The sequence below is a fragment of the Artemia sp. Qi Xiang Cuo genome, chromosome 3, assembly GCF_049724085.1.
Source record: "Artemia sp. Qi Xiang Cuo chromosome 3, ASM4972408v1, whole genome shotgun sequence".
NCBI lineage: Eukaryota > Metazoa > Arthropoda > Branchiopoda > Anostraca > Artemiidae > Artemia > Artemia sp. Qi Xiang Cuo.
Window position 1 is genome coordinate 80,822,694 of NC_142796.1, and position 22,068 is coordinate 80,844,761.

Genomic DNA, 22,068 nt, shown 5'->3' on the forward strand with positions numbered 1-22,068 from the left:
TTCCGGCTATCGAATCTTTACTCAGCCGGAGCTCAGTGAATTTGGCTTATTTTTGGCCGCCCAAGAAGGCTGTTTCTATTTTCTAATTTTACGTTCTCACAGTAATTATTAGGGTATAATATTTAATTAACTTCTTTTTAAGCTTTAGGCCTAGTTAGTTTTTTTTTGAAGAAAGAAAGGATTCATTCATTAACAATAAACATAACAAAACCTGAAGCAAAGTTTGTGCAATGAATATTTCTTATCACCAAAACTATACATATTCCTTTTTTATTCTTCAACCTTTGAGGGGTGGTTCTGAAACTCATAAAAAAAAAAGAACTGAAAAAATTTCAAATGAATTTCCTGAAAAAAAAATCTGCATTGTCAGTTTAGTATACATATACTGATATTTATTACTTAAAATCTTAATTGATGTTTGATTTCTTAAGGTTAGAAAAGTAAGAACATTTAAAAGAATTTTTTTCAGTAAAGTACAAATTCTATTCTGGCTTTTAGAAAGCTTGGGGTTTAGAACCCTACTAATATTAATTTTTGCTCGTTTTGAGTCTGACTCTTATTTATTTTAATTTCAGTTTGGTTTGGGATTCATTTATTTATTGATACTGATTTGTGGTAGTTGTATTTTTGGTAAATTATTTGATTCTATTTTTGTTCATTTTGGTTTAATGGAGCTCATTACTTTTTTTTTTAAAACTTATTCTGTTGAAAAAGTTTTTTTTTAATTAATTTCATTTCGTTTTACATTGAAGTACAAAAAACTATTTTTCAATGAAAATACCAAAAAATCTATTTTTCCAAATCTAGGGAGCAACTACCCCTCTGCAACCTCCTCCTTCCTCAATTCAATGCCACTGTCCAAACAACCTCTTGAATTAATAATCAAAACTGTAGCTTAATTAAATAAAATAGTCCCTTAAAAAATAGAAGTATTGGCTTTAAATGTTTGTTTTTTGTCAGTTCACCCCCTTTTACAAACAATGTGGTAGCCCCCTTACAAATAATGTGGTAGCCCCCCCCCCTTTTATAAATAATGTGGTAGCCCCCCCGCTAAAAGGTTGAACGTTTGTGTGTCTATGTTCACATAAGATACTTGTAAGAAGGAAGCCATTTGAAATATAGTAGAATGGAATGATCACTTTTTGTTTTCTAGAAGCCTTATAGTGGACATACCAACCTTCCTTTACCTTTTCCTTTCATTCTCTTGTCTCATCCTGTTACTTATTATGTACCATTACTTTTAGTATTTTTCGTCTTTCTTTCGTGTAATTTGACCCCCCCCCCTCCCCCTCCCCCCTATGCATTCAATGTACCCTCTCTTCGTAGGGTCATGTTTTGGTGGTTTTGTATTATCTTTTTGTGCCAAATAGATTCGTTTATAACACAAATAATAGCTTGAATTCTATTAGGAGGTGACTGACTTTAGAAGAGCTCAAATTCTGGCAAATAGACTCATAGCAGAATCAGAGAAAACAGGCAAAGAGGCTGTTGGATCCTTAGTTGCTGAAATTACTGAAGTTGGCTCCAAAAAGCATATATTAGGATCAGAAGCAGCAAAAGCAGTGTTAGCTGTGTTCGACAAGGTTTTTTCCTTTTTTTCTGTTATTAAGTTTTTATATACTGTTATATGATGTTTTTCTAATTTGTAAAAAAAATTTAAAAAGACTGGATATCCAATGCTGGGTTTATCATTTGAAACATTCAAGAAATCTCAGAATTGCTGAGCTAGTATGGCTACAATGGTTTTGTTGAAAATTTGTAATTTGCTTCCTTGAAACAGCCAGTTGATTGGAATACTTATTAATCGATTAATTTTATAAAACAAAAAATAGAGAGATATGAAAAGGAAGGTGCATAACCAGTTTGCTTGTATTTGTCCCCAGTTATTTAATGAAAACATTCTCATTCTCAGGATTTCACTGTGTTTAAGATGAAGAATTAGTCAGGCTTATCTTTAAATAGAGCTAGCTGATTTATTGTTACCACTACTGACAACTCATTGTAACTCCAAGTCGTCTGTGCACAATAAAGTTAGGCATTCTCGTTAGGTATGCACTCTATTCAGAGCTTCACTCTTTACTCCATCTTTTGAAGATCCTACTTTCTTTGAATCGTTATTTATGGTTACCACCTAGTAGCCTCAATTCACAATTAAAAAAAAGAAAGTATAATGTATGTATCAAAATCGAGGGGAAGGGGCAAATTTGTCGTTTTTCAGTTTTCTCCATAAAAATACCAAAAACGGTATATTTCTATAAAAATACCCCCCCCCCCCATAAAGGTAATTTTCAAAATCTATGGCGAAGGGAAACAAAATTCAGAGCTCCCCTCCTCCAACTGAAGGAACTGTTACCACAACAGCCTTATCCGGATTACCAATAAGGACAATTTGTGGCAAGCTATCTTCCTTCATGTGTAAAACGTAATTAAATGATTTTAATCTCTCTTTCATTATAGGGTAAGGAAGTGGATATCTAACCTTATTTTTTGTACAGCCTGTTCTTTAGTGCACGGTCATTAAAATGAATAGCTGGAACTAGCCTTAGACAAATCCTTTGGAAAATATCTAGCATATTCTCGTCAATCTTTTGAAGCATCCATATTTTAGACCTGTACATGACCACCATCATTACCATGGCGTCTTGTATCATAACCCTTGGCTCAAATTCATATCTTCCTATTCTTCCAAACCTTGTTCAAATGGGGAGAACGCCCTGTGCCTCGCCTGTTCAACTTCGTTTGTCTTTGCTGCATCCTCACTAATAATACGATCCTACCTAGTTAAATGAAGGTATTCGACTAGTCAGTACTCTCAACCAAGGTATTCGGTCAATTTGCTTGTTACCTAACATCACTTATTCATCTCGTTTATTCCCAATTTAAGCAGCTTAGTCTCCTTGAGTTTGGCCTGCTGGTGCTAGGTGTATTTCCCCTGGAAAATCTCCCCGCGGAAAATTGCCTCCTTGCGGAAAATTCCTCCCCGTGAAAAACTCATCCTGGGGAAAGTTACCATCACATGCAAAATTAAGTGGCCAAAGACAAAGTATAGCAAACGAAAATAATGAAGAAAAGAATGAATTTTAGAATACTCTGCCTATTTTTAAAAATATAGGCAGAATGTTAGGTGTAGAATATCCTATTGTGTTTATTTTACATTTTTATATATTTTATTTTCTTTCATGTTTTACGGGCTCAGTTATCATAACAGGGTTAAGATAAAGGGTAAAGAAAATAATTTTCTTTAAATATAGTTGTAATAATTTAATAATAGAGGCATCTGTAAAAAAGTTGCCCTACAATTGAAGTGCCCAGAGATAGCTGGCTGGGACTAAGAAGTACTAATAATGACTTTGCATTGAGTTGGTTCGGTGTCGACTAGAGGTGTACGTCACATATTTGCATGAGCTTATTTACCCCTCCCCCCCCCCCAAAAAAAAAAAAATTAAGGCGTTAAATAAGTGGTGCTTCGTTTCACTATTAAACCGATTTAAATTTCTTGTCGGACTTTCTGAAAACATTGGGGGAGAATGCCCCTCTTCACCCCCAAATGTAACGCCCCTGCTGACGACTATGGTACATGATACCAGCCCACCCCTTGCGACCGTCTGAAGGACCTTTAAGGGTCTTTTTTAGTTTAATTTAGCTTAACTTAAATAACATGAAGTTTCGCAAGCGGTAATCTCAGTATATTGTTCTTTGATATTTTTTAACCATTTGACTGTCTCAGATTTTTAATGAATTGCAACTCGGTCCTCCATGGGCTAAATTGTAGTTTGGGGCCTTAAAATGGCAAAACAAAAAAAGATTGTGCCATTTTTCCGTGGCACAATTTTCCGTCACTGTACAAGGGCCCTACAACTTTTAATTTCCGTTCGAATGCGTCCTCTCTCGGTCTTTAAGGACCATCAGTTTGATGCGATCATCACTGGGAAACAAAACACGCATCCGTTTCTTCTGGGAAAATCTGCCAAATCCCATATTTTTGTAGATACGAACTTTAAACCTCCACAGTAAGATTTTTTAGTAAACCGAATCTAATCGTTTTCATTCAAACCAATTGGCTTTTTGAGAATCCTCATTTTTCAAAATTAAGGAAATTCTATCGGTTTCGTAGCATTGATGTGCAATATCAAACTTAATACTTGTATATATTGAGAATCAGCATAAAAGCTAATTCTTTTGATGTTTTCATTGGGCACCTTCTTTTCACTCAAAGCAGTCCAATCAAGCTTTTTTTTTTTAAAGTTTTGGTTACTATTGGCCGGATTCAATCCTTACGGGTGCTTAAAGTTCGTTACCACGACCTGGTTGATTCTACACAATATATTCTACATGTATTTTCCGCGGGGGGAATACGCGGGACCCCAGCCTACAAACACTTTCTCGCATTTCCAACTTGCAAGCATTTTGCTATTATTTTTAGCTATGAAGCTAGGATCGTGTGCATAATTTAACACTTAGAGTTAAGGCCTTTTTGTAACGGGTTCATATTGAATAGTATTGAACCCGTTACAAAAAGGCCTTTAAGACTAGCTGCTAAAAAAGCAAGATTAGCTTTGAAAACTTGCAGTTAATACTACTACTACTAACAACTCATCGCAGCACCAAGCCGCCTGAGGCCAACACAGCAAAGCACGCTCCTCCTCCACCCCAATATATTCAAAGCCTCCCTTTTTACACCGCCCCCGAAGTTCCCATTTCTTTTAATTTTTTTTTATGACGTCCGCCCACCTCAGACGGGGACGACCTGCCATTTGTTCAGCCGTAGACGGTTGGCCGAAAGGTAGTATCTTCAGCAATCTGTTATCCTTAATCCGCACAACGTGCCCTAACCACCTCAACCTTTCTTTCATTATAGACCTAGAAAGCGGTATTGAACCACATTTTTCGTATAGCCTATTATTTGAAATACGGTCAGTCAGCCGGGTACCCAGAACAATCCTTAAGCAATTTCTCTGGAAGACATCTAGCAAATGCAAATCTTCATCCGCTTTTCGGAGCGCCCATGCTTCAGAGCCATATTTGACCACTGTCGTCACTGTAGCTTCTAATATTCTAATATTTGTTTGCAGACTTATCTTCCTATTCTTCCAAACTTTTTTTAACTGTGAAAAAACACCCTGAGCCTTCGCTATTCTGCTTTTAACATCTTCACTGCTCCCACCATCTTTACTAATAATACTACCAAGGTAAGTGAAGCTGCCCACCTGATCAATCTTTGAATTACCCATCGTCACCTTTTCATCTTCACTTATTCCTAGCCTTAGTGACTTAGTCTTCCTAACATTAATTTTCAAACCAATTCTAGCACCCTGAACTCGCAAAACCTCTAAAACTTCATTCATTTTGCTCACACTTTCATCTAGGATGCTTAAATCATCAGCATAATCCAAGTCCAGGAGACTTTTTCCTCCCCATTTGATTCCTTGGTCTCCCATTGCCTTTCCTGTGTTCGTTAAAACAAAGTACTTCAAAATAATCCATATAAAGGGGGATAGAACACAACCCTGCTTAACTCCTGATTTAATACAAAACCAGCTGCTAACCTCATTTCCTACCTTAACCGCAGCAGTGTTATTCTCGTACATAGCACTAATCACTTTAATGTATTAGTCTGGTATACCATACAAGGATAGAACCTTTACTAAAGCTCTTCTATCAACAGAATCGAACGCTTGCTCATAATCTATAAAACTGAGGACCAAAGGTGTTTGAAAACTTAGGCACTTCTCAATTGTTAGCCTAAGAGTGAAAATTTGGTCAACACATCCTCTACCTTTTCTAAAACCGCACTGCTCTTCTCTTAAAACTTTGTCTACGGCATCTTTTATTTCGTTTGAATGAATTCATCCTCTCTCATCATTTTATTTATCAGTCCTGGTTGAACTTCGTTGAAGTAAGGATACTGGGGCTGTTTTAAAGGTTTTTTAAAAGCATTTTTAGTTTTTAAACTTGGTATTTTGATATAAGTTGTTTGTACATATATTTTTTCTTTAATGTTGTGCTGAAGACAGCCCTTGGACATAGGGCCGAAATATTCACCGATTTAAATTGCACTGTCTTGGAAAATATTTCCCTATTGTTTTTAAGTTGTGTTTGTTTGATATGGAAAGGCAGTGGGGTCTTCGTCAATATTTATGGGTCATCCAAATTATCGCTTTAACATTTTCGTCCATTATCAACAGCGCCCAGAGCAATGGAATACATCTGTCATCATACCGTTATATAAAAACGGGGATAGCATGCATCTCGGGAATTACTGTATGATCAGTTTGGGCAATGGTGTAAGCAAGCTTTTCGCGAAAGTGTTAGGGAATAGATTAGATAAGTGGCTAGAAAAATCACAGAAAGTTATCGAAATACAAGCAGGATTTTGCGAAAATTATAGTACTATAGGTGAAATTTTTATTTTAACCAGTCTAATTAGGAAATATACCAGGAAAAAAGAGGATAAGTTGTTTGTGGCGTTTTTGGACTTAAAGGGTGCTTTCGAAAGCGTAAATAGGGAAATTCTTATGCATTGTTTGATTAACTTAGGATTATCACATCAGTTTGTGCGAATTTCAATACAAATGCATTTGACAGTTAAGTTTATAGTGTGGGTTGGTAAGGAGACATTGAGGGATATACTTAGCAGGTTAGGGGGAAAACAAGGTTTTACTTTGTCTCCGAAGCTATTTTCGTTGTATATTAATGACATTGAAAGCTATTTAAGGGAAAGGAAAGTAAGTGAATTACAATTATTTGAAAAAAAAATGTTTGCACTTTTGTATGCCGATGATATAGCTTTATTGGCAAATAGTAGAGAATCTGCAGCATGCATTAGAGAGTGTAGAAAAGTATTTTCAGGACAAAGTACTGGTTTTGAATTTGGAGACGTCAGCAGTAATGGTTTTTGCAAGGGGAGTAAAGACATATGAAGAAAATTTTAGTTACGGTAGCAGACTCATGAAAGTAGTGAAAGAGTATGGTTACCTAGGCTGTAGACTTGTTTCAAATGGTAAGTGGACAAGAAACATAGCTCTAATGTCAAGTAAAGGCAAAAGTTTAACTGACATATTTTTAAAGAGTTGTATTGAGGGTATAGGAGAAAAGGATATCAAGCTACAAAAGCGTATTTTGCAAGTAGATTAGAACCTGCTATACATTATGAGGCAGAGACATGGAGACCAAAGGGGGGGGGGTGGAAATTGAGAGAATAGAGCTACATTATTTTAAAAGATTTATAGGGTTAGATAAAAAGTTTAATAGCATTGTTATAAAGGGGACCTGGTTTTTTTTAGCTTAAGAAATTAACGGTTAGTACGCATAGTAGGTTATTGGGAAAAAATTATTGCTATGCCACATTATCGGTTAACATAAAATGCTTTCAATGAAATGTAAATAATACACTTAAAGAAGCCTGGGGAGAAGAAATACATATAAAATTTGGGCTACAAAATGATACTTTAAGTCTTATCAGCAAGGGGAAAGTTTATGCCGCTTGGGGGGAAGAAGGAAGTATTTAGGGAGGGCTAAGATACGGAGTGGTTCCTTCTCTTGTCCGATGTGCGGGGAGTCTGAAGATTCAGAACATTTTATGTGTTATTGTGAAGAACTGAAGGTAATTAGAAGGGAAATATTTGGGAGGGATGTCATGGTAGAAGGGGCTTAGAAAATAAAATAGGAAGTAGTTGCAAAGTGGATATTAGAAATTTGGGAAATTTTGTGAGTGTGGGGAGGAGTCATAGGGAGGGTTTTCTATCGTAGTGTTATTTTCAAAAGTATTTGAACTTATTATTATGTTTTATGTGTTTTGTTGTATTTGTATTATCCATGGCCCATGGGCCTTTTGTGAGAAATTATATCTATATCTATCAGTAAAACTTGATGACAAGTTTCAGTTATTCTAGATTTCTGCAAGCACATTTGAGAGTGAAGTTTGGCCGTCTCTTCAGCCTTTAGTTTGTGTTCCCATGGAGAAGCAATCTGCCACAAGATTTGAAATCATGTTCAAATGCCAAGAACGGTTTCCAACGTTGATATCATCAAAAGTTCTGCGATACACAGTGGGCTGTTCTCAGCTCCTAGGACCTAAGACTTATCCCTTTTTGGTCAAGTTTCTACTTGTAAGTTTGTCTTTGGATGTTAATCATTAAATTTTAATATTGGGAAAGTGCAAAGCCTCTTTTTAGTAGCAACAGGGTTGTAGTCCTTTCTGATTTGTCTCTAGTTTGAGTGATTTATTGTTCTCGCTGTCGTAATTTTTCTCGGAGGATTTTTAGGAATTTTCATGATTTTTATTCAGTGCTTTGTTAAATCTTTCCCCAAATCCTAGTCTTTAAATTTTCTGAACTTATTCTTAAAATTGTGAAAAGATGTCCTTTCAATTACTGAAATTCTTTAACAAATGATTTGACCTAGAATAAATTATAAAAGAAATAATTCCTAAAGGTTCTAGATTAGAAATATGCCCTGAACCCAGTTATGAAACGTTCGTCTAGCTGTTTTTATTAAGAAACATAGTTTTTGGGAGGAGGGGCGATAAATACATTTGATTTACATAAATGAATAAACTTGTCAATTTAGATATGTTTTTGGATTCTGAGTATGAAAAGATAATATGGGGAACTCCCCCACACACGTTGTATTTTCCCGAAATGCATCCAATAGAAATTTTGAGATAGCCATTTTGTTCAGCGTAGGTGAACAAAGCAAATTATACTTGTTCCCTTGAACAGTGGTTGGCTTTAAAATACGCTCTGTTGCAAGAGATAAATGTTACACAAGAGTGTAACAACCGGGAAGTCTTTTTTTGGCTTTTGTCATTACTAATAATTATTTGCTGCTTGAGTAGCGAATAATTTAGCTAAAATTGATGAAAAGACAAAAAGTTTAAATTTTACCTTAAATTTTAAAGTTTAATTCTTGAAGGATGAAAGGGTTCAGTTAGTTGTATTTGCTTCAAGTGATAATATTTCCTGTCCAAATGTTTTGAAAGGCGATTGGTAAATAAAATACTTGCAAATACCATTCTTTATGTCAAAAGATTCATTTACTTATTAATTTTAAAAACGAGCAAAAGTAATATAACATTCCTTCCTTGATAACAAAATATGCTTAAACCCAAATGAGAAATTGAAATGGTAAGAAGGTCGTAATAATAGCTCAAATATGCAAAAATCACAGTGTCCTCCAGGTCTTTTTAAATACTCTTTAATATACAATTATTCAATTCAAAGCAATTAAATCAATCAAATCATCTTAAAATTATCGCGAGCTTTCTACCTGATGCATTTTAGTGAGTTACTTATTTTCAACAGAATTTTTTTTTTGACAAGGGGATCCCAACCGGGACTGTTGCACCACTAATGGCTCGAGAAAGGATGTTGTTGCTCCTTACTTTCAGTTGAAAAAACTTGTTTTTTTTGCAATTTAAATAATTATACATATTGTTTATACATATTAATACTGTGTTCTAAACTGACTGGCTATCTCAAAATTTTGTTTTATAGTATATTCTTCCTGTTAGTCACAATTGCTTCTTTACGGCGTGTAAGGACTGAAATTGACGCTTTGCTATGACGCGACCTCTTTTTTGTGGTTTAAAGAAGCAATAGAGTTTGAATGATCCCTCTCTCTTTATTTTATAACCACTAGATGAATGAATGAACTTGATTTCCCACTAAAAAGACATAATGTCACTAGCAGAGCAATAAATGGAGAGGGAACAAAGAAGCATCAAATAAAAAACGCATAAATATATACAAGAAAAACAACATATTAACTCAGATACCGCAAAGCATCACACAGTTCATTTCCCATTAAACTTATATAAAACTTGTCAAGTCTTTTCTGAACAACCATGTACGGGTCCGGTATGTTATATCGGTTGCCTATCGCTGCATTCCCCTTCCATTGAGCCATACGCAAGAGAAATTTACAAAATCGGTAGTAGCTTGAAGGCAAAAGGAGAGAGCGGTGTAACCATCACTGAAAATACTGGTTCGATATGAGAAAACAAATATCCTTAAAAAAGCGAAATTTGTATATCACTTTCAGTAGGGGCTTAAAGAATATTCTCTAGAGTAATCAGATATATTGAGTATGATGATATAACCATGGGCGCCCATAAGGGGGGGGGGGGGGCAGGGGGCGCCCCCCTGTCTGAATGAGGGTGTCATATATTTGTATTAATTTAAAAAAAAACTTTTTCCACTGAATAAGTTTTGAAAGAAAAGTAGAGCTCTGTTAAGTCATAAATGGGCAGAAATAAAGTCAAATATTCTTCCAAGCGTAAAACTACCACAAATCACTATCAACAATTAAATGAAACTCAAAACGAACAGAAATTATAATAAATAACCGAGTCAAACTCAAAACGAGAAAAATTAACATTACTAGGGCTGACAACCCCCATCCCCATGCCCTCTCAAGATTGGAACATAACTCAGGCTTTACCGAACAAAAAACAAAAAAAAAACAAATGACTGTGGATTGTCAGGTTGATATACCTATAAACTAAAAACGAAGTGCCGATTAGACCAGGTAAGCATTTTGTAATAAAGAATAGATAAAACGCACTTTTATGAGCACATTTCCATAGTGGCTAATAATGCAAAAACTTTTAGGTGGATGTGTGACACAAATTAATTAAGCCCTTTAGTCTCTCCTTCTTAACACAAAATAGTGTTTGCTTCGTTCCTTTTGTCTCCTTTATGTTAGAAATTGTACATATAAAAATAAAAAAACTGTCACGATAAATACAAAGGCTTCTTCTGAAACAAAAATTTGTCGTAGTAGCGACAGAAGATTTTCGTAAATTCTAGATAAAAAAATATTGTCTTTTGTATTTATGATTCGCAAATGGAATAACAGACTCCCAAGACACGATGACAGGAGTGAAACCAAAAAAAGAGGAAATTCATGTTTCAGTATGGTATTAAGGGTAGCTCACTTGTCTCACACTCTGTTAACGAACTAACTTTTGTTGCAGAACTGTGACTGTCCAACGTTTGCTGATAGTCTTTACTCCCGCCTTGAGGCAACAGGCAAACTCTCAGAATTTATAGCAGCTATTAAAGAAAGCCTTGGCAACCTGGGAAAAGTCGAAGATGATGGCCTACGGAATTTTATCCTTTCTGTAATAAGAAAGGGCGATCCTTCAATTGTAAGTTTTACAGGTCTTTTTCTGTCGACAGAATATTTTCATTATTATTATTTATTTGAAAGCCTGTTTTACAGTAGACAGAGCAGAGAAAATAAAAGAACAAAAGGAAAAAACAAATCGAAATGATAAAACAGTAACGACGTCAAAGATACTAGTGAAGATAATACAGTCACTTTTATGGAAGAAAGAAAAATAAGAGCTACTGTGTCAGTTTTAGCACCAAAAGACTGCTTAGCTTTAATAATCGGAAATTGTAAACAGACATAGAGAAAACAGGAATAGAGAAAAGTTTTGGCTTGTCTAAATTGGTAATCATTTTCAAGAGGTAAAGTTTATACTCGCCAATCTCTAGCTACTTTAAGGGGTAATGCTCCTTGTTCTTTGCTCGTTCTTTGTTCGTTGCTCGTTGCTCGTTATTATTTGATTTATGTCAATTTAATTATGACTCATTTACTACTCCATCAGATAATACAGACTAAGATAGTCAGTAGCCATGGCTCTTAAAAATTTTACTCACCCTCTATTGCCATGCCATGATTCCGAAAGTACCTCATTTCCATTTTGTCTATTATTTTCAAAGTGATATATTGTGCTGCTCTACGAGAGAAGGCCAAATTTGGGAGTCCTTTCCCAAATTTCAAGACAACTGGTTCGAGACTACCACCCTGAGAAAAAGAAACAGAATAAAGGGAAACGTATTAGTGCCACCCATGCAAAAATGTTATTTTCCTTGTTGTTTTAAGTGGGGGACTATGTTGTTCAAGGTGGGGGAAATATCAATTATGGTTATCATTTTTGTTTCTGCTTTAATTGGAAAACGTTTCTTACTAAACAGTTTCTCAGTAAATGTGCTTTGAGTTTTTTTTTTAGGTTTTACCGTCCAAGCTCTTGATTGGCTCTTAGCTTTTTACGTTCACAAGGATGTTTCTACGAACGAGGAGTAATGTAAAAAAACAATACAAAGACAAAGAACTTTGTCGTCGTCCAATGTTCAATATGAGTTGCGACACACCTGTAGGTCGCGAGTGAATATTGAGTCGGTCGCGGTCACGAGCATTAATATTGGTAATGCTCAAATTCCGTAGTGGCGAGTAGTGGAACTTATTTGTTCTAATTGGAATGAAATTTTTTTTACAAATGTATATCAATGAAAGACTGTTGAAATAAGAAACACGACTTATATAAAATTTTTATTACATACGCAACTACACCCGCTAGTTATTTTTACAAATTTATTTCGTCGGGAAGGATGTATTCATTACAGATTTTTCATTCCGATTTTTCTTCATTACAGTTTCAGCATCTACTTTAACTTTTGTTACTTTTAATCGCAGTGAGTTTAATGTATCCAATTTATTTCTCTACTTACTTTTAATATAAACCATAGCCGAAAATCCAGCCACACATAGATATGAGCTAGTAAAAAGGAAGAAGACTTCAATAGCTACATCAAACAGGTAAGGATAGTTATCACCAACTGAAAGCCAGAATTTTGATAGCTGTTTACGATTAAAGCTTTTTATCAGTGACGTATCTTATGATAAATCAATAAGTTCTTCACTTGCTTTTGTTGACATACTACTCTATAAAGCGTCTTGATATGGGTAACAAATCCAACTCAATGAATCAAACTTCTGAATCTCTTCCCCAAAATAGTCGTCAAAATCATTTTTTAACAGTGATAAAATTTCAGACAGTACGTTTATCTTAAGCTGCACTTGGTTTTCTAAATTATGTTTCAAAACAACCATACTTGCCATCATCAGTGTAACTTTTCCACAGCATAAGCTTTTTCATGAATACTCGAATTTTATCGTGAACTACAAAAATATCTGATCCGTTTGAAATTTGTTAATACAAATTAAGTTCGTTTAATTTGGAAAATATATCCGCCAAATAAGTGAGCTTGAAAATGAATCTGTCGTCCCATTGATGTTTAAAATATTCAGTTTGTCCTTCCAAGTAAATTGCAACTTCATCACGCAATTCCACAAATCGCGTCAGTACTTTTCCCCTAGACAACCAGAAAAGTTGTTTATGCAGAAGAAGAGATGTTTTGCTGCGCTTTTCACACTGTTTTTGAAATAGGTGGGCTTGTAAGGGTTTTATATTAGTATAATTTACAATTTTCACTGATGCATCTAATACTATCTTGAAATCATCGGGCGATGATTTGGAAACCAGTGCATCTCTATGAAGACTACAGTGTGTCTACAAGCACACGGACTTTTTTCAAGAACTCTCGTAACCACACTGCTATTTTTCCCGCACATAGCCCGCGCACCGTCAGTGCAAATACTGACAAAATTCTTTCACTGTAAAGCTTTTTCTTTGATATGGGAATTAATTGTGTTGAGAGTCACCTCAGGAGTTTCACGAATTTATTGACTCGCAGAACAAGATATCTTCATGCACGTCGTCCTGTCATATAATGCACAAAAACAAGCAGTTGAGATAGGCCGTGCTTGTCGGTAGACTCATTTAGCTGTAGAGTGTAATGTTTACTGCTTCTTTTTTCTAACACAGCAAAAAGGTGGGTCCCAAGGTTTGAAATTTTGGTTAGATGGGTCGGAGCCCAATCAACTTCGGGAACCACTCGTCTAGGGAAATTAAAAAATAATTAGGGACGCGTTCGCTAAGCTTATATAATACGGCCCGGTTGGAACTGGTTGAGTATCACTATTTCACCTGAGTTTTTCAGAATGAGCTGCCCTTTTTTAAACTTTTTAAGATTTAAAAGTCTATACTCTTGATTGGCTCTTGGCTTCGTGCATTCGCAAGGATATTTTCTAAAAATAACGATTGATACGACAAAAAGTACAAAAGAAATTACCACCAAGTTTTGACTAGGTTTCCAATATGCAGTTTGACCAAGTTCATCTTTAAATATACTTAAAGACATTATCTTCAAGCGCAAGCACCAAATAATATTGAACATTGTCCCCGCCAGTTGATTGGTGTAACAATAAATCTTATTTTCGGATTTTCTCCTCTTTCTATTATAGAGTCGGTCAAAAAGGTCTGTCAACTATGTAAGTGTCCTCAAAATTAAAATATAAAATAAGCACGTTACAAAAAACAGTTGAAAGAGTTACTATCCTAATTTTTCTTCTATTGTCCTATGTTCTTCTATATATCCTATGTTTTTCTGCTATTGTTTTTTTGTTGTTGTATTTTGTTTATGTCCTTTCAGCCACAAATTGGAATAGGAACATAGTTATCAATGTTCTAAATTCTCAAGAAAGTTGGCAATTTTTTCTGTCAAATGTGGTTTTACACTGTAGATATGTGTAAGAGCTAATTTCTTCTTGAAGACCCTTTCAACCAAGGCTTAAGGAAGTGTCTATCTATTGAAAGCTTTTTTAAAGAACTTTATATTATTGTAGCTTAGCGAGATTCTTTGTTCATCTTTGCTTGAATTGCTGACTAAAAAGTCAAAAACGAATGAAAAACATATGGAAAAAATAACAGGTGTCATACGAGGAAGAATGGCCGATTCTGGGGAAGATATCCAATGGGCAGTATCAAAGAGTCTTATAAAAGCTGCAAAAGAAATGAAAACAGGAGTACAAGGTAATTTTTGACATAAATAGGTATATTTTGTACAAAAAAAAAACAAAAAAAAACAGGTATAGAAGTTTGAACAGCCCTTTACGTAAAAATCAAAACAAGGTAGATCTACTAATATGTACGTGCCTGTAACATATTTTCCATTAAGGAAAAAATCTGCTTTATACTGGACAACTCTAACTGCTATATGAAATTATTTGACAATTTGAGTTTATACAACTCCTTTGAGTGTAATGAATTTTGTAATCCTTTAAAGCGAATATATTTGATAATAAAACAATGAGTTTCGTCGAAGTTGATTGTAACCCTTTTTTAAAAGAAGGAGTTTCGTCCTCTGGTATAGAATTATGCGTATTAGAGGCTTTTTCTTACCGTCCGAACAAGAACTGTTTGTTACCAATTTGTCCAACAATTTCGTAGACGTCGTTCAGGAGAAAATTTTTGCTTATATTATTAGAGAATTTCTCTAAGAAATTGAATATTGTTGGAGAATTTCAAGCGTAACAATCAAAAACAAGATAACGTAGAAAATCAGTATGTCTGGTTCCGTGCTTTTAACATTGATAGAGAATTTAAGACTGTTAATATCTCTTAACAAAACCCGAGAAAAATTGGAGACAAAACTTTATCCCGCAAATTGGAGACGAGAACTTTTTCGGCTATTTTGCTCTGATCAATGTATTTGCCAATTTGTTTGCTGCCTCCAGTTCCTCCTGGCTCCACAAATATTTGATGAAATTTTAAGCCTTATTCCAAAAACCTGTGTTATTTTAGTTTCCCGCCTAATTATTACGTTACGGTTGTTGTTTGCAAACAGTTTTTGTTAGCTAAAAATTCCGTTTCTGCCGTCCCATCAAAAACTAAGACGGTGGAAAAACTTCTTAGATGTGCCCTTTTTTACAAATAACGATCATAAATTGTCGTTAACGAACGACGTATCGATGCATGTTAAACAGTCAGTAATTTACAAATTATTGCTTATATAACTTTACATTAACTATTTCAATATACTAATGTATTAGTTTTGAGTATTTTCTTGGGTATATCAAATAAAGAAAATAGACTGATGTTCCAAAATGTTCTGTTTATGTCTAAACTATGTTCAAGTTGTTCATATAGCCTAAGTTATATATACTATTTAAACTATGTTCAGTATACCTTATAAATTGACATCAACAATGAAGGGTTTTGTAATTAAGCATTTGATTTTTATCTGCTTTTTGACAATGTGGGTTTTGCCAGTGTATATTTTCTGACTTGTGTAAAAGTAATCCGCCTGTTCAGTAGAAGGATATTTTCAAAATTTAAGGTGAAAAAAATCGGAGTGGGAGTGACAAATAATCGTGTGCTCAGTTTTTCTGGTCTTAAAAGGCCTTCCAAAACAGAATCACCAAGACTAAGTTAAAATCTATTAAAAAGTATTATATATCTATTTATAAGTTAAAATCTTTATTATAAGTTAAAATCTATTATATATATATATATATATATATATATATATATATATATATATATATATATATATATATATATATATATATATATATATATATATATATATATATATGTATATATATATATATATATAGTTTCAAATAATTTTTGAACCCTTTCCTATTATATATATAGTACCGGGAGGCCGGTGGCGAAGCCGCCAGGCCCTGGCACGCAGCAGGCCTCTATATATATATAGATTCTTACCGTCGCTTGTCTTCTAAATGCCGACAATTTGAGCCTTTTCTTGATGTCATGACGTCCAAATGGATTTTTAATTAGAAGTAACTTTTGCCTCGGCTTCTCTTTTATCATAATGAAAGACATATCGCCGAACCTTTGTTTCTTTTAATTGTTCAGGTGGTAGCACAAAAAACTTCTTTTTCTTCCAACGATTTATCTAGTCCAGGTTTTTGATTTACAAGGTATGGAAGGCATTGACGACCACCTTTGTTTCTTTTAATGTTTCAGGTGAGGAGTGGGACAAAAAATTCTTCTTTTGCCTTGGCTTGTCTCATCAAAATTTCCATAACAAAAAAAAAATTCTTTATCAATTTGTATTGTTAGTGGATAATTTCTAGCAAAAGTGAGCATTTAAACTATGAGAAAAAATTAGTGGTTTTAAGGCTTTGTAATGTATTTTACAACATATTTACAAATACTTCTGTTTAGATTGTTAATTTTGGCTAATTTTAGCTTTGTTAAGTTTTTTTGTTAGTAGTTTTAGATAAATGTCCTAAGAACTACTTTCGTTACGTTCCTGGGTAAAATTTTTAGATAAAGTTCGAATTCACCTTTTCACACCATCCATTCTATTATCTTTATTACTAATTAATCAAAAAAAACTTTTTGCACAAAATAAGTTTTTCAAAAAAAAGTAAAGAACTCCATTAAACCAAAAATGAACGAAAATAAAATCAAATAATCTACCAAGAATACAACTACCAGAAATCAGTATCAATAAATAAATGAACCCAAAACAAACAGAAATTAAAATAAGTCAAACTCAACGAGCAGAAATTAATCTGAGTAGGGTTCTAAACTCTATGCTTTCTAAAAGCAAATTTATATTGTGTACTTTACTGAAAAAAAAATCAAATGAATTTACTGAAAAAAATATGCATTGTCAGTTTAATATGTATATGCTGATATTTATTCCTTAAAATCTTAATTAATATTTGTTTTCTTTAAGTTGTCAGTGAAAACATTTGAAAGAATTTTTTTCAGTAAAGTACAAATTATATTCTGGCTTTTAGAAAGCAAAGGTTTTAGAATCCTGCTCAGATTAATTTCTGCTCGTTTTAAGTTTGACTCTTATTTATTTTAATTTCAGTTTGTCTGAACATTCAACTACGTTGAACAAAATGGCTATCTCAAAGTTTTGATTGGATGTGTTTGGGGAAATGGTGGGTGTGAGAGGGAGATTAGTTGCCCTCCAATCTCTTTCTACTATTACAATGGGCACTAGCCCGTTCAGTTTCCAATCGAATGAGCCCTTTTTGAAGTTTCTACGACAACCTTTTCTATAAAAATCTTATATGCCCCCAGGGCATAACTTACAACCCTTACCCTGAGGGCCTTGGGGGGGGGGGGGGGTTTATCATCCTAAAAGACATAATTTCTGGAATTATCAACTACGTTGAACAAAATAGATATCTCAAACATTTTATTGGATGTGTTTGGGGAAATGGTGGACATGAGAGGGGGGTTAGTTGCCCTCCGATCACTTTTGACTATTAGAAAGGGCACTAGCCCTTTCAACTTCCAATCGAATGAGCCCTTTTTGAAGTCTACGAAAACGCCTTCTATAGAAAACTTATATGCCCCCATGGCATAACTTACACCCCTGGCCCTGAGGGGTTTGGGGGTTTGTCATCCTCGAAATCATAATTTCCAGAATTTTCAACTACGTTGAATAAAATGGCTATCTCAAAATTTTAATTGAATGTGTTTGGGGAAATAGTGGGCGTGAGAGGGGGGTTAGTTGCTCTCCGTTTACTTTCGATTATTAAAAAGTGCACTAGCCCTTTCAATTTCCAATCAAATGAGCACTTTATGAAGTTTCTTCAACACCGATTTCTATAAGAACATTATATGCCCCCAGGGTATAACTTAAAACCATTGCCCTGAGGGCTCTGAGGGGTTGTCATCCTAAAAGACCTGATTTCCAGAACTTTTAACTACGTTGAATAAAATGAATATCTCAATGATATCTCATTGAATGTGTTTGGGGAAATAGTGGGCGTGAGAGGGGATTAGTTGCCCACCAATTCTTTAAACTATTAAAAAGGGCACGAGTCCTTTCAATTTTCAATCGAATGAGCCCTTTTCGAAGTTTTACGACAACGCTTTCTATAAAATCCTCATGTGCCCCCAGGGCATAGCTTACAACCCTTGCCCTGAGGGCTGTGGGGGTTTTCATGCTCAAAGACATAATTTCCAGAACTTTCAACTACGTTGAAATAATGTCTATCTTAAAATTTTGATTGTGTGTGTTTGGGAAAATGGTGGGCGTGAGAGGGGGGTTAGTTGCCCTCCAATTACTTTCGACAATTAAAAAGGCCACTAGCCATTTCAATTTCCAATGGAATAAGCCCTTTTTGATGTTTCTACGACAACACTTTCTAAAAAGACCTTATATGCCCTCAGGGCATAATTTACAGCCCTTGCCCTGAGGGCTATGGGGGGGGGGGAGAGTTATCGTCCTTAAAGACCTAATTTCCAAAACTTTCAACTACGTTGAACACAATAGCTATCTAAAAATTTTTATTGTTTGTGTTTGGGAAAAAGGTGGGCGTGAGAGTGGGGTTAGTTGCCTTCCAATCACTTTCGACTATTAAAAAGGGGACTAATTCTTTGAATTTTCAATCAAAAGTGCCCTTTTTCAAGTTTCTACGACAAACCTTTCAATAAAAACCTTATATACCCCCAGGGTATAACTTATAACGCTTGCCCTGAGGGCTCTGAGGGGGTTATCATCCTCAAAGACCTAATTTCCAGAACTTTCAACTACGTTGGACAAAATGGCTATCTCAAAATTTTGATTGGATGTGTTTGGATAAATGGTGGGCGTGGAAGGGGTGCTATTCCCTCCAATCGCTTTCAACTATTAAAAAGGGCACTAGCCATTTCAATTTCCAATCGAATGAGCCCCCTTTGAAGTTTTTACGACAACGCTTTCAATGAAAACCTTATATGCCCCAAGGGCATAACTTATAACCCTTGGCCTGAGGGCTGGGGGGGGGGGGGTTGTCAGCCGCAAAGACCTAATTTTCAGAAAGACCTAAGGTCCTAAAAGATCTAATTTTTCAGAACTTTTAACTACGTTGAATAAAATGAATGTCTCAAAATTTTGATTGGATGTGTTTGGGGAAATGGTGGGCGTGAGATGGGGTTGCCCTCCAATTCTTTCAACTATTAAAAAGGGCTGTGGGGGGGGGGGGGACTTGTCGTCCTTAAAGACCTTATTTCCAGAATTTTCAACTACGTTGAACAAAATGACTATCTCAAAATTTTGATTGAATATGTTTGGGGAAAAGATGGGCGTGAGAGGGGGGATAGTTGCCCTCCAATCACTTTCGCCGATTAAAAAGCGCACTAGCCCTTTGAATTTCCAATCGAATGAGCCTTTTTTGAAGTTTCTACGACAACGCTTTCTATAAAAATCTTATATGCCCCAGGGCATAACTTACAACCCTGGCCCTGAGTGCTGTGGGGGAGTGTCCTACTAAAAAAAAATAATTTCTATCTTGAAATCTTCTTCGCTGAACAAAATGGCTATCTCAAAATTTTGATTGGATGTGTTTGGGGAAATGGTGGGCGTCGAAAAGGTTGTTAGTTGTCTTCCAATCAATTTTGACTATTAAAAAGGATTAGAGTGGAAAAACTCCAATTTCCAACTGAATGAGCCCTTTTCGAATTTTCTACGACAACTTCTTCGATACGAAGTGCCCTGGTCTAGAACCAAAAAAAAAAAAAAACATTGTGCCAACATCGTTCTTTACTTAGGCAGCGCGATTGCGTTGCCTATGATTAATACTCCTCAGATAAGTAGAGTTATCCACTTGATTGATTTTCTTGTTATATATCATCCCCTCTTTTGCCGTCTTTTATTCCTAGTCTAAGGGGATTTTCCGCAGTCCAAACCAAAATCTGTTAGGTAAGAATTTTCCCTACAATAGTGTTTCCGTCGTCCAACTAAAAACTGTTAGCTAACATTGTTAGAGAATATCTTTAACAAATCGTATACTTGTTGGAGAATTTATTTCCGTTAGCTAACAATTGTGTTTCCAAAAAGTTGGACGGCGGAAAAACCCCTTTAAGCAAGATAGTCTTCTTAATATTAATGTTGAAACATGTTTTAATCACGTTTTGAACACTTCCACCACACGTGGCACACTTGCGGCACGCGTTGCGTACGCCACTTGGTGCACATAATTTTTGGAAGTGGGAAAAAAGGTCGAATTCAAGTAATGGTGTTTTTAATTTCAGCATTTGGGATGCTCCAGTCGTTGCTTCCGTCACTGAAAGAAGAAATAACAAAGAAGACATGTTTGTATCTCAGGAAAGTCGTTACTGATATTGAAAACTCACCAAAGGATAGAATCCTTGCCTTGAATTACCTTGTCAAGTAACTAGTCTCTTTTTTATTCATATTAATTTTAGAAATTTTTTCCACAAAACCTGTTTTTCAAAGAAAAGTAAAGAGTCCATTAAGCCAAAAATTAGCAGACATTAATTCAAATAATCATACAAGTTTAAAATTACCGCATATCACCATTAATAATTAAATGATATTCAAAAGGAACAGAAATTACAATAAATAACAGAGTCAAACTCGAAACGAGCTAAAATTAACGAGTAGGGCTGAGAACCCCACGCTTCTCAAGATCAGAACATTATTTGCACCTTACTAAAAAAATGACCGTGGATTGTTAGTTTAGTATACATATACCGATATTTATTCTTTAAAGTTTTGATTATTTTTGATTTATTAAAGTAAAAAAAAGTGAAAATATTTAAAATCTGTTTTGTTTTCATTGCTTATGTATTTTGTTTCATTGTGTAGTTTGTTTTAATTTTTTTTCATGTTTTCATTTTCATGATTATTATATTTGGAAAGAGTATTGATTAGGGAATTGAATGGTATGTTTCTTATTTATATTTTTTCTACCTGATTTCTATGCTATACCAAAGTATTACCAACCTTAGCTATGCAGTAGTTTAATTTTTTTGCAAATTTTATCAAGTTGAAAACTTTAATATAAATTGCTGTTTTCTTTCGGTTTCCGTTCTTTTTTTATAGTTAATTCTTATCAGCAATAGTTGATATCTCAATTTAAAGAATAAATCTGTAAATTTTTGATAAAAGAATACAAGGAGGGAAATACTTGCTTCCTTTTATGATGCTATAACAAAGATATACTTGATTGGGGGCACATCCTTTACATAAATGTTTTAACACCGAGGAAACTTTGTCCGATTTCCTCATTGATCCTAGCGCCCGGTGACAAGTTCAGAAGGAGATGAAGGTAGAGTCTTTAATAATCGTCTCATGTATTCTTGTAGGTCTTGTACACTTTATACATAGTCTTATATAATAATCTTCTCCAAGACAAGGCTGAATCTGTTTTCTAAAATGTTTGAATAAACATTGTAAACGATGAAGTCCTTATGAGCCTTATTACACGAATGACTTCAGGGACAACATCAGAGATCTCTTGACTTCAGAGACAACAAATTCAATGTTATATTGCAGCTAGGATGATCCGCATGGTAATAATTCATGCGAAAAGCGGAAATTATACTGGGGATCCAAGAAATCTCTTATGATCCAAAAAAGTAAAGAACGATGT

The 22,068-nt window shown here is 34.8% G+C and overlaps 1 protein-coding gene across 1 annotated transcript in view; it reads left to right on the forward strand.

Moving 5' to 3' along the window:
• Positions 1 to 22,068, forward strand: part of Mybbp1A (MYB binding protein 1a) — a 75,307-nt gene that overhangs the window by 11,362 nt on the left and 41,877 nt on the right. Inside the window, exons 3-7 of the mRNA XM_089086373.1 lie at positions 1,410 to 1,583; positions 7,893 to 8,108; positions 10,976 to 11,149; positions 14,536 to 14,722; positions 20,705 to 20,843. Coding sequence (XP_088942499.1) covers positions 1,410 to 1,583; positions 7,893 to 8,108; positions 10,976 to 11,149; positions 14,536 to 14,722; positions 20,705 to 20,843 — 890 coding nt within the window. The remainder of the gene's footprint in view (positions 1 to 1,409; positions 1,584 to 7,892; positions 8,109 to 10,975; positions 11,150 to 14,535; positions 14,723 to 20,704; positions 20,844 to 22,068) is intronic.